General features: G+C 45.0%; 1 protein-coding gene and 1 long non-coding RNA gene across 2 annotated transcripts in view; one reads left to right on the forward strand and one right to left on the reverse strand.

Annotated features, from left to right (window-relative positions):
- The window catches only part of LOC129705854 (potassium voltage-gated channel subfamily KQT member 1-like), a 633,448-nt gene extending 627,487 nt beyond the window's left edge, over window positions 1–5,961 (forward strand). Inside the window, exon 17 of the mRNA XM_055649698.1 lies at window positions 169–5,961. Within this exon, the coding sequence (XP_055505673.1) occupies window positions 169–360 (192 nt within the window). The 3' untranslated portion in view covers window positions 361–5,961. The remainder of the gene's footprint in view (window positions 1–168) is intronic.
- Window positions 3,827–20,095, reverse strand: part of LOC129705855 (uncharacterized) — a 28,093-nt gene continuing 11,824 nt past the window's right edge. The window contains exon 4 of the long non-coding RNA XR_008724973.1: window positions 3,827–3,966. This is a non-coding gene — a long non-coding RNA (uncharacterized LOC129705855). The remainder of the gene's footprint in view (window positions 3,967–20,095) is intronic.

Raw genomic sequence — 20,095 nt, forward strand, 5'->3', positions numbered from 1 at the left:
GAGGATGTTCTGAAGTTGTGCCATGCACTGTTGCTTTTGTTTTTGCATCCTACATAACAAGTGAATGAAGTTGCGATGTTCATACCAGCTGATTGCAATCTTCCTTCTGGTCTGGACCTCGCTCCTGTCAAATCTCCACTGAGTGATTGTGCTTCCTTTCTCTGATAGGTCGTGGACATGGATCAGAAGTTAAACACCATCACGGATATGCTGCAGCTACTCGTGGTCAAGCAGGAGGGATACTCACACTCACAGACTCAGCATCCGGCACAGGGAACCACTTTGCAAGCCGTTGCCTCAAGACACAGCTCTCTGCCCAGCTACGAGCAGCTGACAGTGCATCAAGACAACATTGCGTGATCTTCTGTCTCCGCTGCTTCAATTTCAGCCACATTGCAAGAGACGACTTTGGGTATTGTATAGAAGCCTCAAAGGTTGTACACAAAACTGACACACAACCATGAGGATCCAGCAATGCACTGAGAAAGTGTATGAAACTTGAAACCAGCCACCAATGGGTCTGCCTTCTTGACATAAATGTCCCTTTGATTCTGGCTTATGGATTCTATCAGTTTTCTTAACGAGATCTTCGTAGCGTTCTCCCGGACCCTCGGACATTTCCCAAGCGCATTTCAAACACTCCTCCGGACCCTTGTTTAGGATAAAAAGTGAAGACACTGCTTGGACTGTCTGTAAAACCGAAGGAAAAGACTGATAGCAGCTGATGTTGAGTCAAATTGTAATCCTCCTTAGAATAGATTTGTTTTTAATTGCAAAAATCAAAATATTATATGATTGATGAAATGAGTATGAACACCTACTCAGTGTCAGTGCAATCTTCCCCTAAAACATTCAGTGACAGCATCAGATATATTTAACTGTGAAAGTGTCATGTCTCTTTTGTCCGTGCTACTGTGCAGGTACGCAAACCACAGGAGTGATGCACAGACATTTACGTCATCAGTAAAGTCCCCAGAACCCACTGGGCTGACAAGTGCCTATAACTTCTTAAAAACTTTTATGCCAATTCATTCCAGATAGTCTAGGTTGGTGTTTTTGTTTTCACCAACTTTTAAGTTTATGGGTTTTTTTTTCGCTTAAGCTACAGTAATCCACACTTCACTTAACTCCATTTCCTTATTTTATTTTTGAAAGTCTTCAGGCAAGTTGGTTGCTATTTCTGGAGCTGCACTTCTCCTTTTAGCTGGACTAAACAAACCATCCCCCAGTCTGTAAGTACAACGCAAGACTAGTTAATGAGTGATTTGTTAAGCCTAGAGCCTGTTTAGTTTGCTCTCCTCTCCCTTGTGGAGGTTCTCAGGGTTACTGAGCCAACTTTCCTCAAGAAGTGAAATAAAGGGGTAGTTTTATATCTCAATGATCACTATAGACATGATTTCAAGAAAATTCATTTTGTGGATTTCTGACGGTGTGGTATCTAAATTCCCTCAAGACTAAGAAAAGAGCGGTTTCGCCCATTGCGACTACTCCGGCTCACCATCTCATTCCTAGATTAATTTTTCATATAACCCATTCTTGACTGTCGTGGACAGTCCTAAACCCATTCTTTCAACAAATATACTCATCAACACCCTTCAGATTCTGCTCTGCATCTACACACTAAGAGCGTATTGCAGTGGTCAATTAATCCCCAACCCACACGTCCTTTAGATGTGCTTGGAAACCAGAGCACCCGGAGGAGGCTCACAGAATGCCATTATACAGGAGTGGGATATAAATGATAGTCATGGGTGGCACGGTGGCGCAGCGATAGAGTTGCTGCCTTCCAGCGCTTACAGCGCAAGAGACCCGGGTTTGATCTTGACTATGGATGTTGTCTGTATGGAGTTTATACGTTCTCCCTGTGACTGCATGGGTTTTCTCCGGGTAGTCTGGTTTCTTCCCACACTCCAAAGACATACAGATTTATAGGTTAATTGGCTTTGGTAAAAATTGTAAATGTCCCTCGTGTGGAGGATAGTGTTGGCGTACTGGTCGGCATGGACTTAGTGGGCTGAAGGGCCTGTTTCCCTGTTGTATCTCTAAACTAAACTAAACTAAACTAAAAATGCATTTTAAACCTGTACCAGATTTATTTCTATGGGCTTGAGTCACAAGTGATGTGAAGATGCCAACTCTATGTCTGCCATTATTTACCAATGCACAGTTAAAATTATGTCCTTTAATGTCTTTCTCAAGCTGATTTTAGCAACCTTCATGCAGCTGTCAGCAAATATAACAAAGAAGTAGAACATTTCCCAAAACATTGAATCCATGAGACACATTCTCAATCAAACCCCCCTCAACTATATCCATCTGCCCACAGGCCAGGCTTAGTCCTACTCCCACCTCTTTCTCCAGTTTTCTCCCCTCCACTACAATCAGTCTGAAGAAGGGTCCTAACCCAAAACTTTGCTGCTCCATGTTCTCCAGTGACACTGTCTTGCTTACTCCATCACTTTGTGATTTATTTTAGTGCAGTTCCTTGTGTCGACATTAACTCAATGCTGGGTCCCAAAACATACAATGTTGAGTGCAGAAAGGAACTGCAGGCGCTGGTTTAAACCAAAGATAGATGCAAAAAGCTGGAATAACTCAGCGGGACAGGCAGCATCACTGGAGAGAAGGAATGGGTGACGTTTCGAGTGGAGATCCTTCTTCAGACTAAAAGTCAAGGGGGTTAACCTGTCTAATGTAACCTGTATAATGTTAACCTGCCCTTGCGAAAAGCAGGTTATCCAATTCAGGGATCAATTAATCCAGTCATTCAAGAACAAATGGCCCATGAGTCTATTTGTCAATAGCTAATATGACTGACTGCAAGCTTCTGGAATTACTGTGGCAGCTTCTATCTGAAGATTGCCTGAGTGATACGGAGCAAACACATCTAGTTGGCGAGAAGATAAAATTCATTCATGATGGAATGTGCTACAAACCACAATCAGACCCAAAATAAACTCACTCATTTAATTTAATTGAAAAAAAATTGGGTGGGGTGTTGAAGGGATGAGCATAGAATGGACCACTTCAGTCAAGAGTGTCTTTTTGTCTTATGAACCGGATATGAACCAGAACAATGAAGACCTTACTTGCGGCATCTTTGCAACAACAACAAATAAATGTTCTATAAATTATCAGTTATTTTAACAAAATCAGACCATGACAGAATAGAAAAACAAAGTAAGTAGAGAAACCATAGGAGTGCCAAGTCCGTTGGGGTTTAGTGTTGAGTCAGGGTTGAGGTTTGGATTGTGTAGCGTGGTTCCTGAACCTGATGGTTAATGGGAAGAACTGCTCTTGAACCTGGAGGTAGCAATTTTCAAGCTCCTGCACATTCTTCCCGATGGTAGCAGCGAGACGATAGGGTGACCAGGATGATGTGGGTCATCGATGAGTTGAGTTTAGTTGCCGTCTTGGTGCGGCACAGCCTGTAGATCCCTTCTGTTGTGGTGAGGTCAGTACCTGTGATGGACCAGACAACGTCCACCAGTTTCTGCAGCCTCCTTTGTACCCGAATGTTTAAATTTCCAAACCAGACCATGATACGACCTGTCGACGTCTGGCAGAGCATTGGGCAACACGCCAGATCTCCTCAAACCTCCAAGAAAATAGAAGCATTGGTGAGCTTTCTTTGTGATTGCATCAATGATCTTGGCCTGGGTCAGTTGATCAGAGATATGCATGCCCAGGAATGTAAAGCTGTTGACTCTCGGCATTGACATCCTGCTAATGAGAATCCCCCAACCTTCCCTTCCTGAGGTCAGCAATCAGGTCCTTGGCCTCACTAACGTCGAGAGTTCAATCAAGATTATCAATCATCCTCCTGTTCCCTAACTCATTGTTACCCATTTTTCATCCAACGTTGTTGGTATCATAGGTGAATTTAAAAATGGTGATGGATACACATTCATGGTGAGACAGAGGGAGAGTAGAGCATGGGACTGAGCACATGGCCTTGAGGTGCCCCTGTGAAGAAATACATCGAATGAGGCACATTTTGATCATTTGTGCTTTTGCAACACTAGTTGCTGAGAACACAGGTGTATTCCTTGGGATTCACAGCATCACTAATGTGAACCAGAACTCCACAAAGAAAAACACATTTTGAATCAACCAGGGCCTAAGGAGACAAATTATGTTGAATTGGAATCCAATCCTAATCCCTTCACAAGTGGTGGGGATTATGTTATTAACCACTGGAACAACAAACTTCAATTCAACACGTTTGGGCAACTCATCCTGGTGTCCATTTCTTTCACCGCTACTTTATCGCCCTATTTGTCCAACCCTTGTGTCCCCCATGTATTGGTACTCATCCTATTCCATTATAGTTGTAGTTATATTGTTACAATTGAAATGAGTATTTCATCGCCCAACAACATGACACAAATTGATATCAACAGAGAGGGAATGATACCTTCATTCTGGAAGAGGGAAACATTCAAGCCAACTAGTCCTGGAAATCAAACCTGAATGGCCCCTCCTTAGAGTTGGTTCAGATGTGCTGTCTTTATGAGAGATGGGAGAGGAGCAGTTATAATGTGAAAATTGAGCCAATGTCAACCATAAATATTCTTCAAAAGGAGTTGCAAAAAAGGAAACTACTGATATTCTAAAAAGCTAGAGAAATTGTATTTCCTTCAGGTTTTTTTTCTATCTATGAAGTCCAGCTCATCTCAAATGTATAAGTGATGCCTTGATTATTGCACAAAGCACTGTAAAAAAAAACTGATCATGTTCTTTTTCAGAATGAAGTCACTTGATGCCTGCTAAGATTATTGATGCTGTATATAGAAGGGTCAGTTTGCAATTGACAACTACTGAAACTAACATGTCAAATTACAAAATGATTGAAGAGTTCTTTTATGTATATGTGAAAAAAGACATAGAATATATATTGTAGATTTTCTACTGATATAAACCTGGGGTTTCCTGTAATTTTTATAAATTCTCTTTCTTCAATGAGATTGATTCAGTTGCACCCACCACGATGATCCTGCTCCGTGGGACAATGGATTTCTTCCTTCTCACTTTCCCATTGTCCGCTCTTCTTCTAGCTTTCTGCTCTCCATCTTCTTTCACTCTCAATTAATTCCAGTCTTTCTCCAACGATCTCCCTTTTTTTATTCATGCATAAGGCCACATGAAGATGGCGGTGAGGAAAAGCCTTCTTGAAGCACAATTGCTTTCCTTCTTTCTATCCTCTCTATTATCTTCCTTCTTTTCCTCTTTTTTTCCTTTCCTGCCACCTTCTCATTTCTTTAAGGGCCTGTCCCACCTGGCGATTTTTTCAGCGACTGCCAGCATCATTGACTGACGTGGACAAAAGTGTTGGAGAAACTCAGCGGGTGCAGCAGCATCTATGGAGTGAAGGAAATAGGCAATGTTTCAGGCCTGAACCCTTCTTCAGACTGACTGACGTATCAGGTCACTGAAAAATTTGTGGCATGATGCGGCGTGACATTTTTTTTTTCGAAGCAGGATTCTGAAATGTTCAAAATGTTTTGGCGACACTGATATGACGCCGGCAGTCACCAAAAAAATCATCGTGGGACAGGCCTTTTACTTTCTTTCTTCCCCAATTCCTTCCCTTTCCCTTCCTGCCTTACCTGTCTCGTTTCACTCTACTACCTATCCATCTCTACCCTTCCCTTTTGTTTTCCTTCTCCCCTCTTCCCACCACTTGCCTCTCCCACCTGTTAGCTCCCTCATTGCCTCTTTGTACTGACTGCACTGACGCGTCAGCGATTAGTTAGGCCTTTTTTTCCCTTCTTCATTTCAATCCAGTTGAAACTTGCTGCTGAAAAACCTACAAATGAAGCAAATTATCTGGGACTCAGGCTGTGATTTATAAGCTCAATTTTATAATGATGCTTTCTTTTTTTATCTCAAATATTGTGTGTAAATTTGAAGACGCCAATATGGTATCATGCCTCAAATAAAAGCAAAAGCTCTGATAATGCAGCCTGGCTTTAAATGACACTTGTTGTGACACCGCACATAAAATCATGTCAAACCGAAGCCCTTGTGAAACAATGTGCATATTTAGCGGAGTTACATTTATTTCCTCAATCTGATTTACTGACCATTGTTGTCTATTTTTGTGTGTAATTGGCAGGATTTAGGAAATATTGTTAATCGCACTAATTTCACTCTCCCTTACTGCGTCAGCGATCCGGTTTTGATCCTGAATATGGGTGCTGTCTGTATGGAGTTTGTACGTTCTCCCCGTGACCCCGTGGGTTTTCTCCGGTTGCTCCGGTTTCCTCCCACACTACAAAGACATACGGGTTTGTAGGTGAATTGGCTTCGGTAAAAATTGTAAATTGTCCCTAGTGTGTAGGATAGTGCTGGTGGATGGGATTCACTGGTCGGCTCAGGCTCTGTGGGCTGAAGAGCCTGTTTCCATGGTTTTCTCTAAAAAGAACAAAACTAAAATCACCAAATATCAACTTTTATTAGCTGAAAATGCTGAAAAACGAGTTCATTTAATAGAAAAAAGAACAAAAGATGCTGATTTACAAAAACAGGATAAACTGCTGGAGTAACTCAGCGGGTTAGGCAACACCGGAGAAAATGGATAGGTGATCTTTCAGGTTATGATGTGCCCCGACCAGAAATTTTGCTTATCCATGTCCTCCAGAGATGCTGCCTGACTCGCTGAGTTACTCCAGAATCTTGTCCGCCCCTATTCATCTGTTTATTCTGATTTAATCAATTTTGGCTTCAATTTGCCTTCCTTCCTGCGCCCGTTCCCTCCTCACTGTCAACCTAGTGGAAGGGTAAAATCACACTGAGTGTAAAATGAACATTGGTTCTCATCCTATTAACTCTTCCACTTTATGGTACAGGTTAAAATTATCCAGCAGTGCTGCAGTGCAGTTTACAGGACAGTGAAAATGTTACTCAGTAAAATGCAACGGATACTGACTGCTGTTTCGTAGCAAAGTACTGTCAGTGCAATAGGAATCCGATAAAGTAAGTGCAACGTACTCCCTTACTGAGTCAATTAATTACGCTAAATCACAGTATGACAGAATTAATCAGTGTCACCATTAAAGAGCTAGTATTCAGTATCACAACATATAAATCGTATGACTGTTACAGTAAATAGTGCGATGAGATTTATTTATCTCTGACACAGCATCGATGCAGCATTTCAATCATAACACTAAGAAGCAGCATGTTTGAAATGGACATTCAGTATTCCAGTAGAAGTTTACTTTAGTTTAGTTTAGTTTAGTTTAGAGATGCAGCGTGGAAATAGGCCCTTCGGTCCACCGAGTCTGCGCCAGCCAGTAATCACCAAACACTCCTTCTTTCCTACGCAATAGGGACAATTTTAAGGGTTCGATCCTGACTAGGTGTGCCCTCTGTATGGAGTTTGTACATTCTCTCTATGGGTTTTCTCTGCGTGCTCTGGTTTCCTCCCATCTTCCAAAGACGTGCAGGTTTGTAGGTTATATTGGCCTCTGTAAATTGCACCTAGTGTAGGATGCGAAAATGTGATAACATGGAACTAATGTGCAGGTGCTCAATAGTCGGCAGGGACCCGGTGGGCCGAAGGGCCTGTTTCCAGGCTGCATCTCTGTACTAAACTAAACAAGACATCTCATGATTAGAAACATAGAAACATAGAAAATAGGTGCAGGAGTAGGCCATTCGGCCCTTCGAGCCTGCACCGCCGTTCAATATAATCATGGCTGATCATCCAACTCAGTATCCCATCCCTGCCTTCTCTCCATACCCCCTGATCCCTTTAGCCACAAGGGCCACATCTAACTCCCTATTAAATATAGCCAATGAACTGGCCTCAACTACCTTCTGTGGCAGAGAATTCCACAGATTCACCACTCTCTGTGTAAAAAAAACGATTTTCTCATCTCGGTCCTAAAAGACTTCCCTCTTATCCTTAAACTGTGACCCCTAGTTCTAGACTTCCCCAACATCGGGAATGATCTTCCTGCATCTAGCCTGTCCAACCCCTTAAGAATCACCACAATTCTCTGCCTTAACTTGATCACTTACCACATCGATGTGCCTTTGAGACTTTTGACTTTAGAGATATAGCGTGAAAATAGGTCCTTCAGCCCACTGAGTGCACGCCGCCCAGTGATCACCCGTACACTAAGTTCAATCCTACACACTAGAGACAATTTACAATTTTACAAAAGCCAATTAACCTACAAACCTGTAAGTCTGTGGAGTGTGGGAGGAAACCGTAGCACCCGGAGAAAACCCAAGTGGTCACAGGGAAAAAGTACAAACTTCGTACAGAAAGCACCATAGTCTGGAATAAACTTGGGTCTCGGGCGCTGTAAGGCAGCAACTCTACCGCTGCGCCACTGTGCCTTTCCAATGTAGTATGACATTGAATTTAGTTATAGTATTCCAATATAGAGTAATGGTGCTGTGACACAGATTCTGCTCAATAACAAACTGACATGATACTATGTGGTCATGTTAAGGGGCTGTCCCACTGAGGCGACCTAATCCGCGAGTTCTGGCGAGTTTGCCCTCGACTCATACTCGCAGCATGGTCGACACAAGGTCCTAGGAGGTCTTTGTAACTCTCCTTCATGCTCGAGAATAGTTCCTGCGTACTCGGGGCCTCAGCTAGGTCGCGGCGTATTTTTCAAAATGTTGAAAAATGCCCGCGAGTAAAAATATCAATACTTTTTTTACTTGGGAAAAATCAATACAGGTCAATACTTTTTTTACTCGTAGGTTTAGTCGAAGTAGGTCGGCATGTTAGTATTCGATTTGGGGTGGGGTGGTGGTGGGGTGTGGTAATCGAGGGTGGCGGAGCTTACTGCACGGCGACCCAGGCATTGAAGGTAATCGTCAAAGGTAGTCGAGTTTTTTCGGTTTCCGGAACTCCGGATAAAAGGTAGTCATAGATAGTCTTCAACATAGTCCAAGGAGGTCGTCTTCACTATTCGGTGTCCAATTTTCCCGAAGCTAGTCAAAGCTAGTCTTCAACATAGCCAAAGGAGGTCGAAGGAGGTCTTCAACATGACATTTTTCAAACTCTCCTAAACTCTTCTAAACTCGCGAATTAGGTCACTGCAGTGGGACAGCCCCTTTAGTGTTGTGATATTGAGTTGCAGAGTGCAAGGGGCTTACATAGGTGACATAGGTAGTCCACAAAACTCCAGAAATACTTTGCTATTTTGTACCCACGTTCACTGTCGAAGCCACTTGAGCTAGATATCTAATTTATGTCCAGTTTCTCTTCACCAGGTTTGTTTTCCATACATCATACATGTGTGGCAATGCACTGCGAAGCTGCCCTGAATGGCTATATTTGTGCTTTTCAGTGATCTATTTTTAATCAAAGTATCAATCATTTGAAATATAAACATTGTCTGTCTGCTATGAACACGCACAGGTGTTAAATCTATGGTGCGTTTGTTAGGTTAGTATTATATTTTATTATCCAACAGCATACATTTCCACTCCACTCTCCTCTGCTCCCCCCCCCCCCCCACCCCCCCCCCCCCCCCCCCCCCCCCGCCACTCCCTGCCAAACTCATGCACACTTTTCATTTTGTTCTTGATCAGCTATTGTTCATGTAAATCCTCCCCATATATTTTATGAGTGCCTTCAGTCTAAAGGAACAGATGGTGCCCTGTTCTGTCTTCTGAAGCGATTTGCAACCTACATTCCATCACTTGATGCTGACAGATAACTGAGTTATACAGCACACGACCATCTGGTGTATGACACATCTTATGTCTTCCAGACAATACTCCATCAAACCTTCTCAGGGGAGAGGTTAGTCTCTATGGCGACGGCAGCATGTGCAGCTCCAGGCCTTATTCAGGCACAAGCCATCTCGCTCTGTCCCCTTTCTTCCTTTGCCATTGTAGTCGGTAGGTTCTTAGCTGCATGGCTACTCAGCTGCTGACAATATCCGCGAAGGTTTTGTCCTTGGTCCAGTTGCCATTGTCTGCAAACTTTGCTCCATTATTTATATTTTCAATATCCAATGGCTGACTGGAGCATCTGCTCTGGCTTGATGCTGCAAGTTCACTTTAGCTCCAGGGTCTTGACTGCTCTTGCTTGCAGACATGCTTCAGCTAGCGCTTTGAATGACTCTGTTTGCGGCAAGCTTCGATCTTCCTTTATTTTTCCTGTGCCCGGGCTTTGCCGATGTTGTCCTTCCGTCGGCGTTGTCAGTGGCACAGTTTTGTTAAAGGTACAGATGGGAGGATTCATCTCAACCCTGCTTCATCCACACATCCTTATTTTATCAGTTTTTAGTTTTAGACATAACAGCGTGGAAACAGTCCCTTTGGCCCACTGAGTCTGCATCAACCAGCGATCCTCACACACTAACACAAGCGTACACACACTTGGGGCAATTTACACTTATACCAAGTATACAAACCCTAGCCAATTAACCTACAAACCTGTACGGTACGTCTTTGGAGTGTGGGAGGAAACCAAAGATCTCGGTGAAAACCCACGCGGTCACTGGGAGAATGTGCAAACTCTGTAAAGGCAGCACCCATAGTCAGGATCTAACCGGGGTCTCTAGCGCTGCAAGCGATGTAAGGCAGCAACTCTACCGCTGCGTCATCGAGCTGCCCTTAGCACCACCAGTAATAAGTACTTATATCTGATTTCCCACTTTCTACTTAATGACCTATGCTTGCTCCCTCTATTAGTTGAATCCCCCTGCATCTTGTGTTTTAATTTTTTTCCTTCACCTTCCCTTCAATAATGTTAAAATGTATTGGATCGTTGCTGGATTCGACAGATTCTGTTCGCGGGCTCTGCAGGTTTGCAAAGTTAGGTATTATCTGGATTTTGGACTGTGTCTCTGAATTAAATAATAGACAGGTTTAGATGGCGAATGGGCAAGAGGTGTTGTGAACCAACCCGTTGGCAGTGAGGTGTTAGAGAATAACACTGCTCTCCTTCTTATGAAGGCTTGTTTTAAAGCCACAAATAATTCCAAAAAATCACTCAATAATTAAATGGTTTATAGTCACCTGCCCCTAGACTTTGCTTTGCATTCAACCTGGTAAAATTACATTGCAGACCTCATCTAGGCAGTAATCCAGAGTCGCCACATTGCTGGTGCCAACAAAGATATAAAACATTCATTGAATGGTTTTATCTTCTGTTCCCAGCGACGAGCAAGGCCTGCTGCTGTACTTGGCCATAGGCAGCCCCTCAAAACAGGTCCCCCCCTTCCGTCTCAGCGACCCACTCCCCCCACCTACCGGATCCCCCTTTTCATTCCCTGCCCAGTCCCCACTCGGTTACAATGTGACTAGTGAGGTGACACAAGGTTCAGTGCTGGGACCCCATTTATTTACAATATATATTAATGATTTAGACGAGGGAATTAAGTGTAACTTCTCCAAAATTGCGGATGACACAAAGCTGGGTGACAGCATGAGCTGCGGAGATGATGCTATGAGGCTGCAGGGTGACTTGCATAGGTTGGATGAGTGGACAGATGCACGGCAGATGCAGTATATTGTGGATAAATGTGAGGTTATCCACTTTGGTGGCAAGAACAGGAAGGCAGATTATTATCTGAATGGTGTCAGATTAGGAAAAGGGGAGGTGCAACGAGACCTGGGTGGCCTTGTACATCAGTCACTGAAAGTAAGCATGCAGGTACGGCAAGCAGTGAAGAAAGCTAATGGCATATTAGTTTACTGCAGTTATACAGGGTCCTGACGAAACCACACCTGGTGTATTGTGTGCAGTTTCGGTCTCCTAATTCTTGCTATTAAGGGAGTGCAGCATGGGTTCAACCAAGTTAATTCCTGGGATGGTGGGACTGACATTTGAGGAGTAAATAGGTGGACTGGGCTTATATTGAATAGAATTTAGAAGGACGAGAGGGGATCTTATAGAAACATATAAAATTCTTAAGGGATTTGACAGGCTAGATGCTGGAAACATGTTCCCGTTGTTGGGGGAGTCCAGAACCAGGGGTCACAGTTTAGAAATATCTGACTATAATCCATTTAGGACTGAGATGAGGAAAAACCTTTTCACCCAGTGAGTTGTGAATCTGTGGAATTCTCTGCCACAGAAGGCAGTGAAGCCAATTCACTAGATGTATTCAAGAGAGAGTTCTCAGGGCTAAAGGAATCAAGGGAAATGGGGAATACTGATTCTGGATGATCAGCCATCATATTGAATGGCGGTGCTGGCTTGAAGGCCGAATGGCCTACTCACCTATTTTCTATGTAATGTTACTCCCTCCATTACTCACCCCTCTTTTTCTTTCTCTACTAAATATATAAAGGAACCATTAGGGGGTAGTGACCATAATATGATAAGTTTTAATCTGCAATTTGAGAGGGAGAAGGTAAAATACGAAGTGTCAGTTGGCAAAGTCCAGAACCAATGTCCACAATTTAAGAATAAGGGTTAGGCCATTTAGAAATAAGATGGGGGAAAACTTTTTCATCCAAAGAGTTGTGAATTTGTCGAATTCTCTGCCTCAGAAGGCAGTGATGGCCCATTCACTTGATGCATTCAAAAGAGAGTTAGATAGAGCTCTTGGGGCTAGCGGAATCAAGGTATATGGGCAGAAGGCAGGAACGGGGTACTGATTAGGGTTGATCAGCCATGATCACATTGATTGGCGGTGCTGGCTCGAAGGGCTGAATGGCCTACTCCTGCACATATTGTCTATGTGTCAATGTAAGTGCTGGTATACTACTCAATAGGTGTACTTCAGTTTAGTTGAGTTTAGTTTAGTTTAGTTTATTATTATACCAAGGTACAGTGAAAAGCATTTGTTTATGTGCTGTCCAGTCAGAGAAAAGACTGCAGTAAACCCTCTTTATAACAAACCATAGTGAGGGGGATGGTGTCTGTTATTGCTGATTGTCGGCTATAACTGAGTAAGGTATTATCGTTGTATATAGTTGACACACAAAAGGCCACAAAGTGCTGGAGTAACTCAACGGGTCTGGCAGCATCTCTGGAGATCTGGATGCCATCAATCTCTGGCTTGATGGCATCGGGACCCTTCAGTGGATTCAGGCTGAGTTTAAGGTGTCGTTTTACCTTAATACTAGGTGGCGATGCTGTTGATCGGCACCAGCTCGCCCTTCCTCACCTGTTAACGCACGGTCTGATGTGGCTGTTGTTGCGGCTCTTGTTGTTGCCCCTGCCCAATAGGGCTTTCTTCAGGCCGTGGGGAGCATGGGGCTCCCTCCCCTCTCACCAGCTGCCCCTTCATCCTGTCGGCCGTTGCTTTATTCCCCTCTCCACTGCCACCTCCGCCTCCTTCGCCCCCGCATTCGCCAACTTCTTCCAAGGTGGAGGGGGCAGAGGCCTAGTGGACAGAGCGACAGGTGAAGGAAGAGGAGGCCTAAATGGAGCAGGGAGTGGACAACAATGGCCGACTGGAAGTAGCGGCAGCTGGTGAGAGCAGAGGAAGCCACAGGGTGACCGAGCGCATCCTGTCTGTGGCAGCGACCTGAAGAAAACGCTGTCCCAGGGGCTACAATGTGAGCTGCAACAACAGCCACATCAATCGGACCGTGCGGTGGGTGGCGATGGGCTCCCTGGTGCACATTGCGTGACGGGGGTGTCATCGGAAGTAGGAGCTGTAAACAGCCGGCGTGGGGGGGTGGGGGGGGAGAGGCAGGGTACGAGCCAGGGAAGGCATTAGCAAGTCCGTCTGTTATAACCAAAATCTGTTATAAAGAGGTCCATTAAAACGAGGGTTTACTACGTGCACGAATACAATCAAGTTGTTCACAGCGCACAGGTAAAGGATAGAGGGTACAACATTAGTGCAAGATAAAGTCTGACTAAAGATAGTTCAATGGTCTCCTATGAGGTAGATGGAAGGTCAGGACCACTCTCTAGTTGGTGATAGGATGGTTCAGTTGCCTGATAACAGCTGGGATAAAACTGTCTCTGCGTGTTTTCACACTTCTGTACCTCTTGCCTGATGGGAAAGGGGAGAGAAGGGAGTGACCGGGGTGAAACTGGTCCTTGATTGTGCTTGTGGCCTTGCCCAGTTGGCGTGAAGCGTAGATGGTCAATGGGAGAGTGGTTAGTTTCAGTCAAATGTGGGCCGTGCAGTCAGGGTATGTCCAAAATTGTCTGCTAGGAGACACAGTCATGCTGATGCAGCGGTAGAGTTGCTGCCTTCCAGCGCTTGCAGTGCCGGAGACCCGGCTTCTATCCCGATATGGGTGCTGTCTGTACGGAGTTTGTACGTTCTACCCATGACCGCGTGGGTTTTATCCGAGATCTTCAGTTTCCTCCCACACTCCAAAGATGTACAGGTATGTAGGTTAATTGGCTTGGTGTATGTGTAAATTGTCCCTAGTGTGTGTCGGATAGTGTTAATGTGCGGGGATCGATGGTCAGTGCGGACTCAGTGGGCTGAAGGGCCTGTTTCCCTGCTGTATCTCTCGTAAAAAAAAGAAAATCTTTGCCACTTCTATTGTCACACAAAAATTGCACATTCTAATCGCATTAGTCAAGGTGACGGTATTAACTGGTGAGATTAGCAGCTTCTGGAACAATCCTGGGACTGACATGTTCCACAGGTCGACATACCAGGCTGTGCTTATAAAAGATAGATTCACACATCACACATCCAGAAATGTTCATGATGAAAGTCATCACCGTTTGGCAAATATAGTTTATTACTATCTTCTGGACAAATCATGGATCTTATGCAAAGGTGGCACAGCGGTAGAGGTGCTGCCTCACAGTGCCAAAGATTTGGGTTCGATCCTGACTCCAGGTACCGTCTATGTGAAGTTTGTAACCTGTGGTGCATGTGTGTTTACTCCAGGTCCTCTATAAATTGTCCCTAGTGTGTAGGATGGAAAAGTGGGATAACTAGTGTTCGGGTGATCAATGGTTGGGGTGGACTTGGTGGACTGAAGGGCCTGTTTCCAGGCCCCCACAGCAATCACACAAGCACTATCCAACACATTAGGGACAATTTACAATGCTTACCAAAGCCAATTAACCTTCAAGCCTGTACGTCTTTGGGGTGTGGGAGGAAATCAGAGCACCCAGAGAAAGCCCACGGTGGGGTCACAGGGTGAATGTACCAACTACGTATAGGCAGTGCCCGTAGTCGGGGTCGAACCCGGGTCTCTGGCGCTGTAAGGCAGCAACTCAACCGCTGCACCACTGTAATGATTTTTAAACATGGTTTAAACATCTCTATGGTTGGTGCTTGATTCAAAGCCAAGCCACGATGGTGCAAACACAATGTGGCAAATGGCATACACTACCCCACAATCTCTTGGTAATCCAAGCAGCGTTTTATTGTAAGAGATATTTTTATATCCCTGCCCAACCCAGCACCTTCTCCCACCCTGAAAAATAGCCCGTTCCCCTGCTGTCCACAGCTAGCTGTAAGCTACAGAAGAATGATCCAAAGAACTGATCTTTAATTCCCTCCCCCATTCCTCTTCATGTTCTTCACTGATGAATTGGCTGACAATAAATTTATAGCTGAGCATTTTCACTCAGTGTTCTGGCAGTACCTCGTTAACAAACTAAAGCCACACATGTTATCCTCGTGGCTCAGTAAGTTCAGTCAGCAAGACTGTATTCATATTCCATTTGTTCATTGCTAATCTTTGCTGAGGTCAGCCTGGGTAATGATAGAGGATATATGATCGTCCTGACTGAGTCTGGGTTAGGTAGAGGAACAGCAGCCAAAGCCTCATTCATAACAGTAATCCAGAGAGCCGTGCTACAATTCATCCTTTCCACACATTGGAAGAAGACCGCATTGGACTTGGCTGTGATACCTCCAGCCGTCACTAAGTTTGCCAGCATTCACGATCACACTCCATGAACACGTGTCGGGGATGTTTTTGACCATGAGAAGAATTTGGAACAGCAAACGAGATTGTACGAAGTGAAATAATGATGCTAACAAGTATGTTATTTTCTCAATAGCTCCTTATTGTCACGTATGCACTGCACAGTAAAATTCCTTTTTGCATAACTCACACATGCACGAGCCTCCAGATGTTGGCGCCATGTACAAAAATAAATTGTCCAAAGTCCGGTCCACATGCTGGATGTACTGGAGACCCCCCCTCGATACAGGAAAGCCCAGCTTAGCTCCAGGCTGCTGCAGGGCCACCTCTGCCACCCTCAACCAGCTCATCCCACAAACCAACATCCCTCTCCTTGTTCAACCACCTTTGTGTCCTGGGGGGCACCTCCTGCAGCCGACCTTGAGGGCACTGGAGACAGTACCCCGCTCCCTCTCCTCCCGGCCCACTCATCTCATCTCAGCCTCCTCCTTAACTCTCCCGTCTTCAGGGTCGAACTCGGTGGCTTCTGAGCAACCCCCCTACAGGCAGCGCCCGCCAGGTCCTTCTGATTAACATTTACATTTCTACTGAGCTTTTCGTGAACTCGCAACCAATACAAATGCAGTGAGATAATCAAAGATAATCGAGACCCTTCTTCAGACTGATGTCAGGCGAGTGGGTGGTCTGAAGAAGGGTCTCGACCCGAAACGTCACCCATTCCTCCTTTCAAGCGATGCTGCCTGTCCTGCTGAGTTACTCCAGCATTTTGTGATCACCTTCGATTTAACCCTGCTTCTGCAGTTCCATCCTATACATCCTGCAGTGAGATAATGATCAGTTTATCAAATAAAAAGGCCCAAATTGTTGGAGTAACTCAGCGGGTCAGGCAGCATCTCTGGAGAACATGGACAGGTGATGTTTCGGGTCGGGACTGAGGAAGAGTCTTCTGAAGGAAGGTCACGACTTGAAACGTCACGTATATCCGTGTTCTCCAGAGATGCTGCCTGACCAGCTGAGTTACTCCAGCACTTTGTGTCTTTTTTCGCAAACCAGCATCTACAATTTCTGTTTTCCTCAGAGAACAACATATAATCCTCCAACACTTTCGCCACCTCCAACGGGATCCCACTACTGGCCACATCTTCCCATCTCCACCCCTTTCTGCTTCCCTCCACAACTCTGTGGTCAACTCGTCCCTTCTCACCCAAACCATCCCATCCCCAGGTACTTTCCCTTGCAACCGCAATAGATGCAACACATGTCCCTTTACCTCCCCCCTCGACTCCATCCAAGGACCACGACAGTCTTTTCAGGTGAGGCAGAGGTTCACTTGCACCTCCTCCAACCTCATCTACTGTATCCGCTGTTCTAGGTGTCAACTTCTGTACATCGGCGAGCCCAAGCGCAGGCTCAGCGATCATTTCGCTGAACACTCCGCTCAGTCTGCCTTAACCTACCGGATCTCCCGGTTGCTCAGCACTTTAACTCCCCCTCCCATTCCTAATCTGACCTTTCTGTCCAGAGCCCCCTCCATTGTCAGAATGAGGCCCAGCGCAAATTGGAGAAACAGCACCTTATATTTTGCTTGGGTAGCTTACACCCCAGCGGTATGAGCATTGACTTCTCCAACTTCAAATAGCACTTGCTTTCCCTCTCTCTCCATCCCCTCCCCTTTCCCAGTTCTCCCACCAGACTTACTGTCTCCGACTACATTCTATCTCTGTCTTGCCCCCTCCCCTGATATTAGTCTGAAGAAGTGTCTCGACGCAAAACCTCACCCATTCCTTCTCTCCAGAGATGCTGCCTGTCCCGCTGGGTTACTCCAGCGTTTTGTGTCTACAGTTTCTTGTGTCGCCTATCAGTTTGTTGAGTATTGGTTAAGGAGTAATATTAGGCCAGGGCAGTAGAAAGAATTTCTCTCCTGCTCCTCCATAACTTGCATTGGACTCATTAATGTGCACTCAGGGCAACAAGCAAACAACATCTTGGTTGAAAGACAGCACTGGTGAGTGGGGAGCACGTTCTCTGTACTGCACCGGTTGTCCGTCGGGATTTAGTGCGAGTCTTTGAAGTGAAATTTGAACCTTACAGAGTGCAACCACTGAGCTACGACTGGCATCTAATCAATTCAATCGTTACACATCGTTGACGGGTTTTTTGATCTTGTGCAGAATGCGAACAGGCGTGAATAAAGTGAGCTATTTGACATTTAAAATATTAGATTAGTTTAGTTTAGTTTAGTTTAGTTTAGTTTAGAGATACAGCATGGAAACAGGCCCTTCGGCCCACTGAGTTCGCATCGACCAGCGATCCTCGCACATCAACACTAGATCCCTGAACACCACCACAATGCACTGTTTTACCAATGGCAATTAGCCTACAAACCTGTACATCTTTGGAATGTGGGAGGAAACCGGAGCACACGGAGCAAACCCACACAGTCACAGGGAGAATGTACAGACACCGTACAGACAGCACCCGTGGTCAGGATTGAAGTCAGGTGTCTTGCACCGTAATGCAGTAACTCTCCCCTTGCACCACCGTGCTGCCCCCCCCCCCCCCCATTAGTTTTAGAGAAACAGTTTGTAAACATGCCTTTTGGCCCACCGAGTCCACACTGAATATCATTCACCCGCTTACACTAGTTCGTTGTGTTCCCATTTTCACATCCACTCCCTATACAGTAGGGGCAATTTACAGATGCTAATTAACCTATAAAAACCCTGCACATCTTTGAGATATGGGAGGAAACTGGTGCACCGTGAGGAAACCCACCCGGTCACAGAGGGAATGTGCAAATTCCACACAGACAGCACCCGAAGTCAGGAATGAACCCGGGTCACTTGCGCTGTGAGGCAGCAGCTTTACCTGTTGTCCCACTCGGTTGTTTATAGTTGAAACCACAACTGAGGCTAGAAATTCTAGCGATTCAGTGGGCTGTTTTTGTAAGCATTCGGTGGTTAATTGAGTATGGTACTTATGTGCGGCAATAATCTTACCTTTATAAATCAGAGCATTGAGTATAGAAGCTGGGATGTAATGTTAAAATTGTACAAGGCATTGGTGAGACCAAATCTGGAGTGTGGTGTACAATTTTGGTCGCCCAATTATAGGAAGGATGTCAACAAAATAGAGAGAGTACAGAGGAGATTTACTAGAATGTTGCCTGGGTTTCAACAACTAAGTTACAGAGAAAGGTTGAATAAGTTAGGTCTTTATTCTCTGGAGCGCAGAAGGTTGGGGGGACTTGATAGAGGTCTTTAAAGTGATGAGAGGGATAGACAAAGTTGATGTGGACAAGCTTTTCCCTTTGAGAATAGGGAAGATTCAAACAAGAGGACATGACTTCAGAATTAAGGGACAGAAGTTTAGGGGTAACATGAGGGGGAACTTCTTTACTCAGAGAGTGGTAGTGGTGTGGAATGAGCTTCCAGTGGAAGTGGTGGAGGCAGGTTCGTTGGTATCATTTAAAAATAAATTGGATAGGCATATGGATGAGAAGGGAATGGAGGGTTATGGTATGAGTGCAGGCAGGTGGGACTAAGGGGAAATAATTGTTCGGCACGGACTTGTAGGGCCGAGATGGCCTGTTTCCGTGCTGTAATTGTTATATGGTTAATTAGAGGGATACAAGGATGTGAACAGTGGAACTGGTAGGATGATTAGGGTGAGGGTGTGTGGGTGTGTGTGGGGGGGGGGGTACTTGAAATTAGAGAAATCAACATTCATACCACTGGGTTGTAACCAACTCTTGGGTCTTGCTGACATTAATGACTAGGTTGTTGGCCTGACAACATGGCACAAAGTTCTCGAACACATGCCCACACTTTGTTTCTTCATTATTGTGATCTTGACCACACATTCATGGTGTGCAGGGAGAACTATTCTTTCTGCACACAAATCACTAGGGATCTAGAGTACCCAGAAGACTAGAGGAGATGTGGCCCATGCCAGCCCTTCAAAGCACTTAATTCAAGTTGAAGTTAGATCTACTGTGTGATGGTCTTTGAGGTAGGTCAAGACTGGAATGATGAGGGTTTTGTTGAAGCAGATAGACCGTTGAAGTGAGAGGTTAAAGATGCTGATGAAGATTGATGTGCACTTGACCAGAAGCTGTCCAGTTCACTGTCTAGGTCAGCCGCCTTGCAAGAGTTTAAACTTGTGAAATCCAAATTGACTTCTGCCACTGATATGTGTGGCAAATAGCCAGAAGGACTGGAGATCACACCGACAGGGAACTCTCTTTACCTGTTCAAAACGGGCAAAAAGGCTTTGAGCTCATCTGGCAGTGATGTATTGTTGC

Source organism: Leucoraja erinacea, chromosome 18 (genome assembly GCF_028641065.1).
Source record: "Leucoraja erinacea ecotype New England chromosome 18, Leri_hhj_1, whole genome shotgun sequence".
NCBI lineage: Eukaryota > Metazoa > Chordata > Chondrichthyes > Rajiformes > Rajidae > Leucoraja > Leucoraja erinaceus.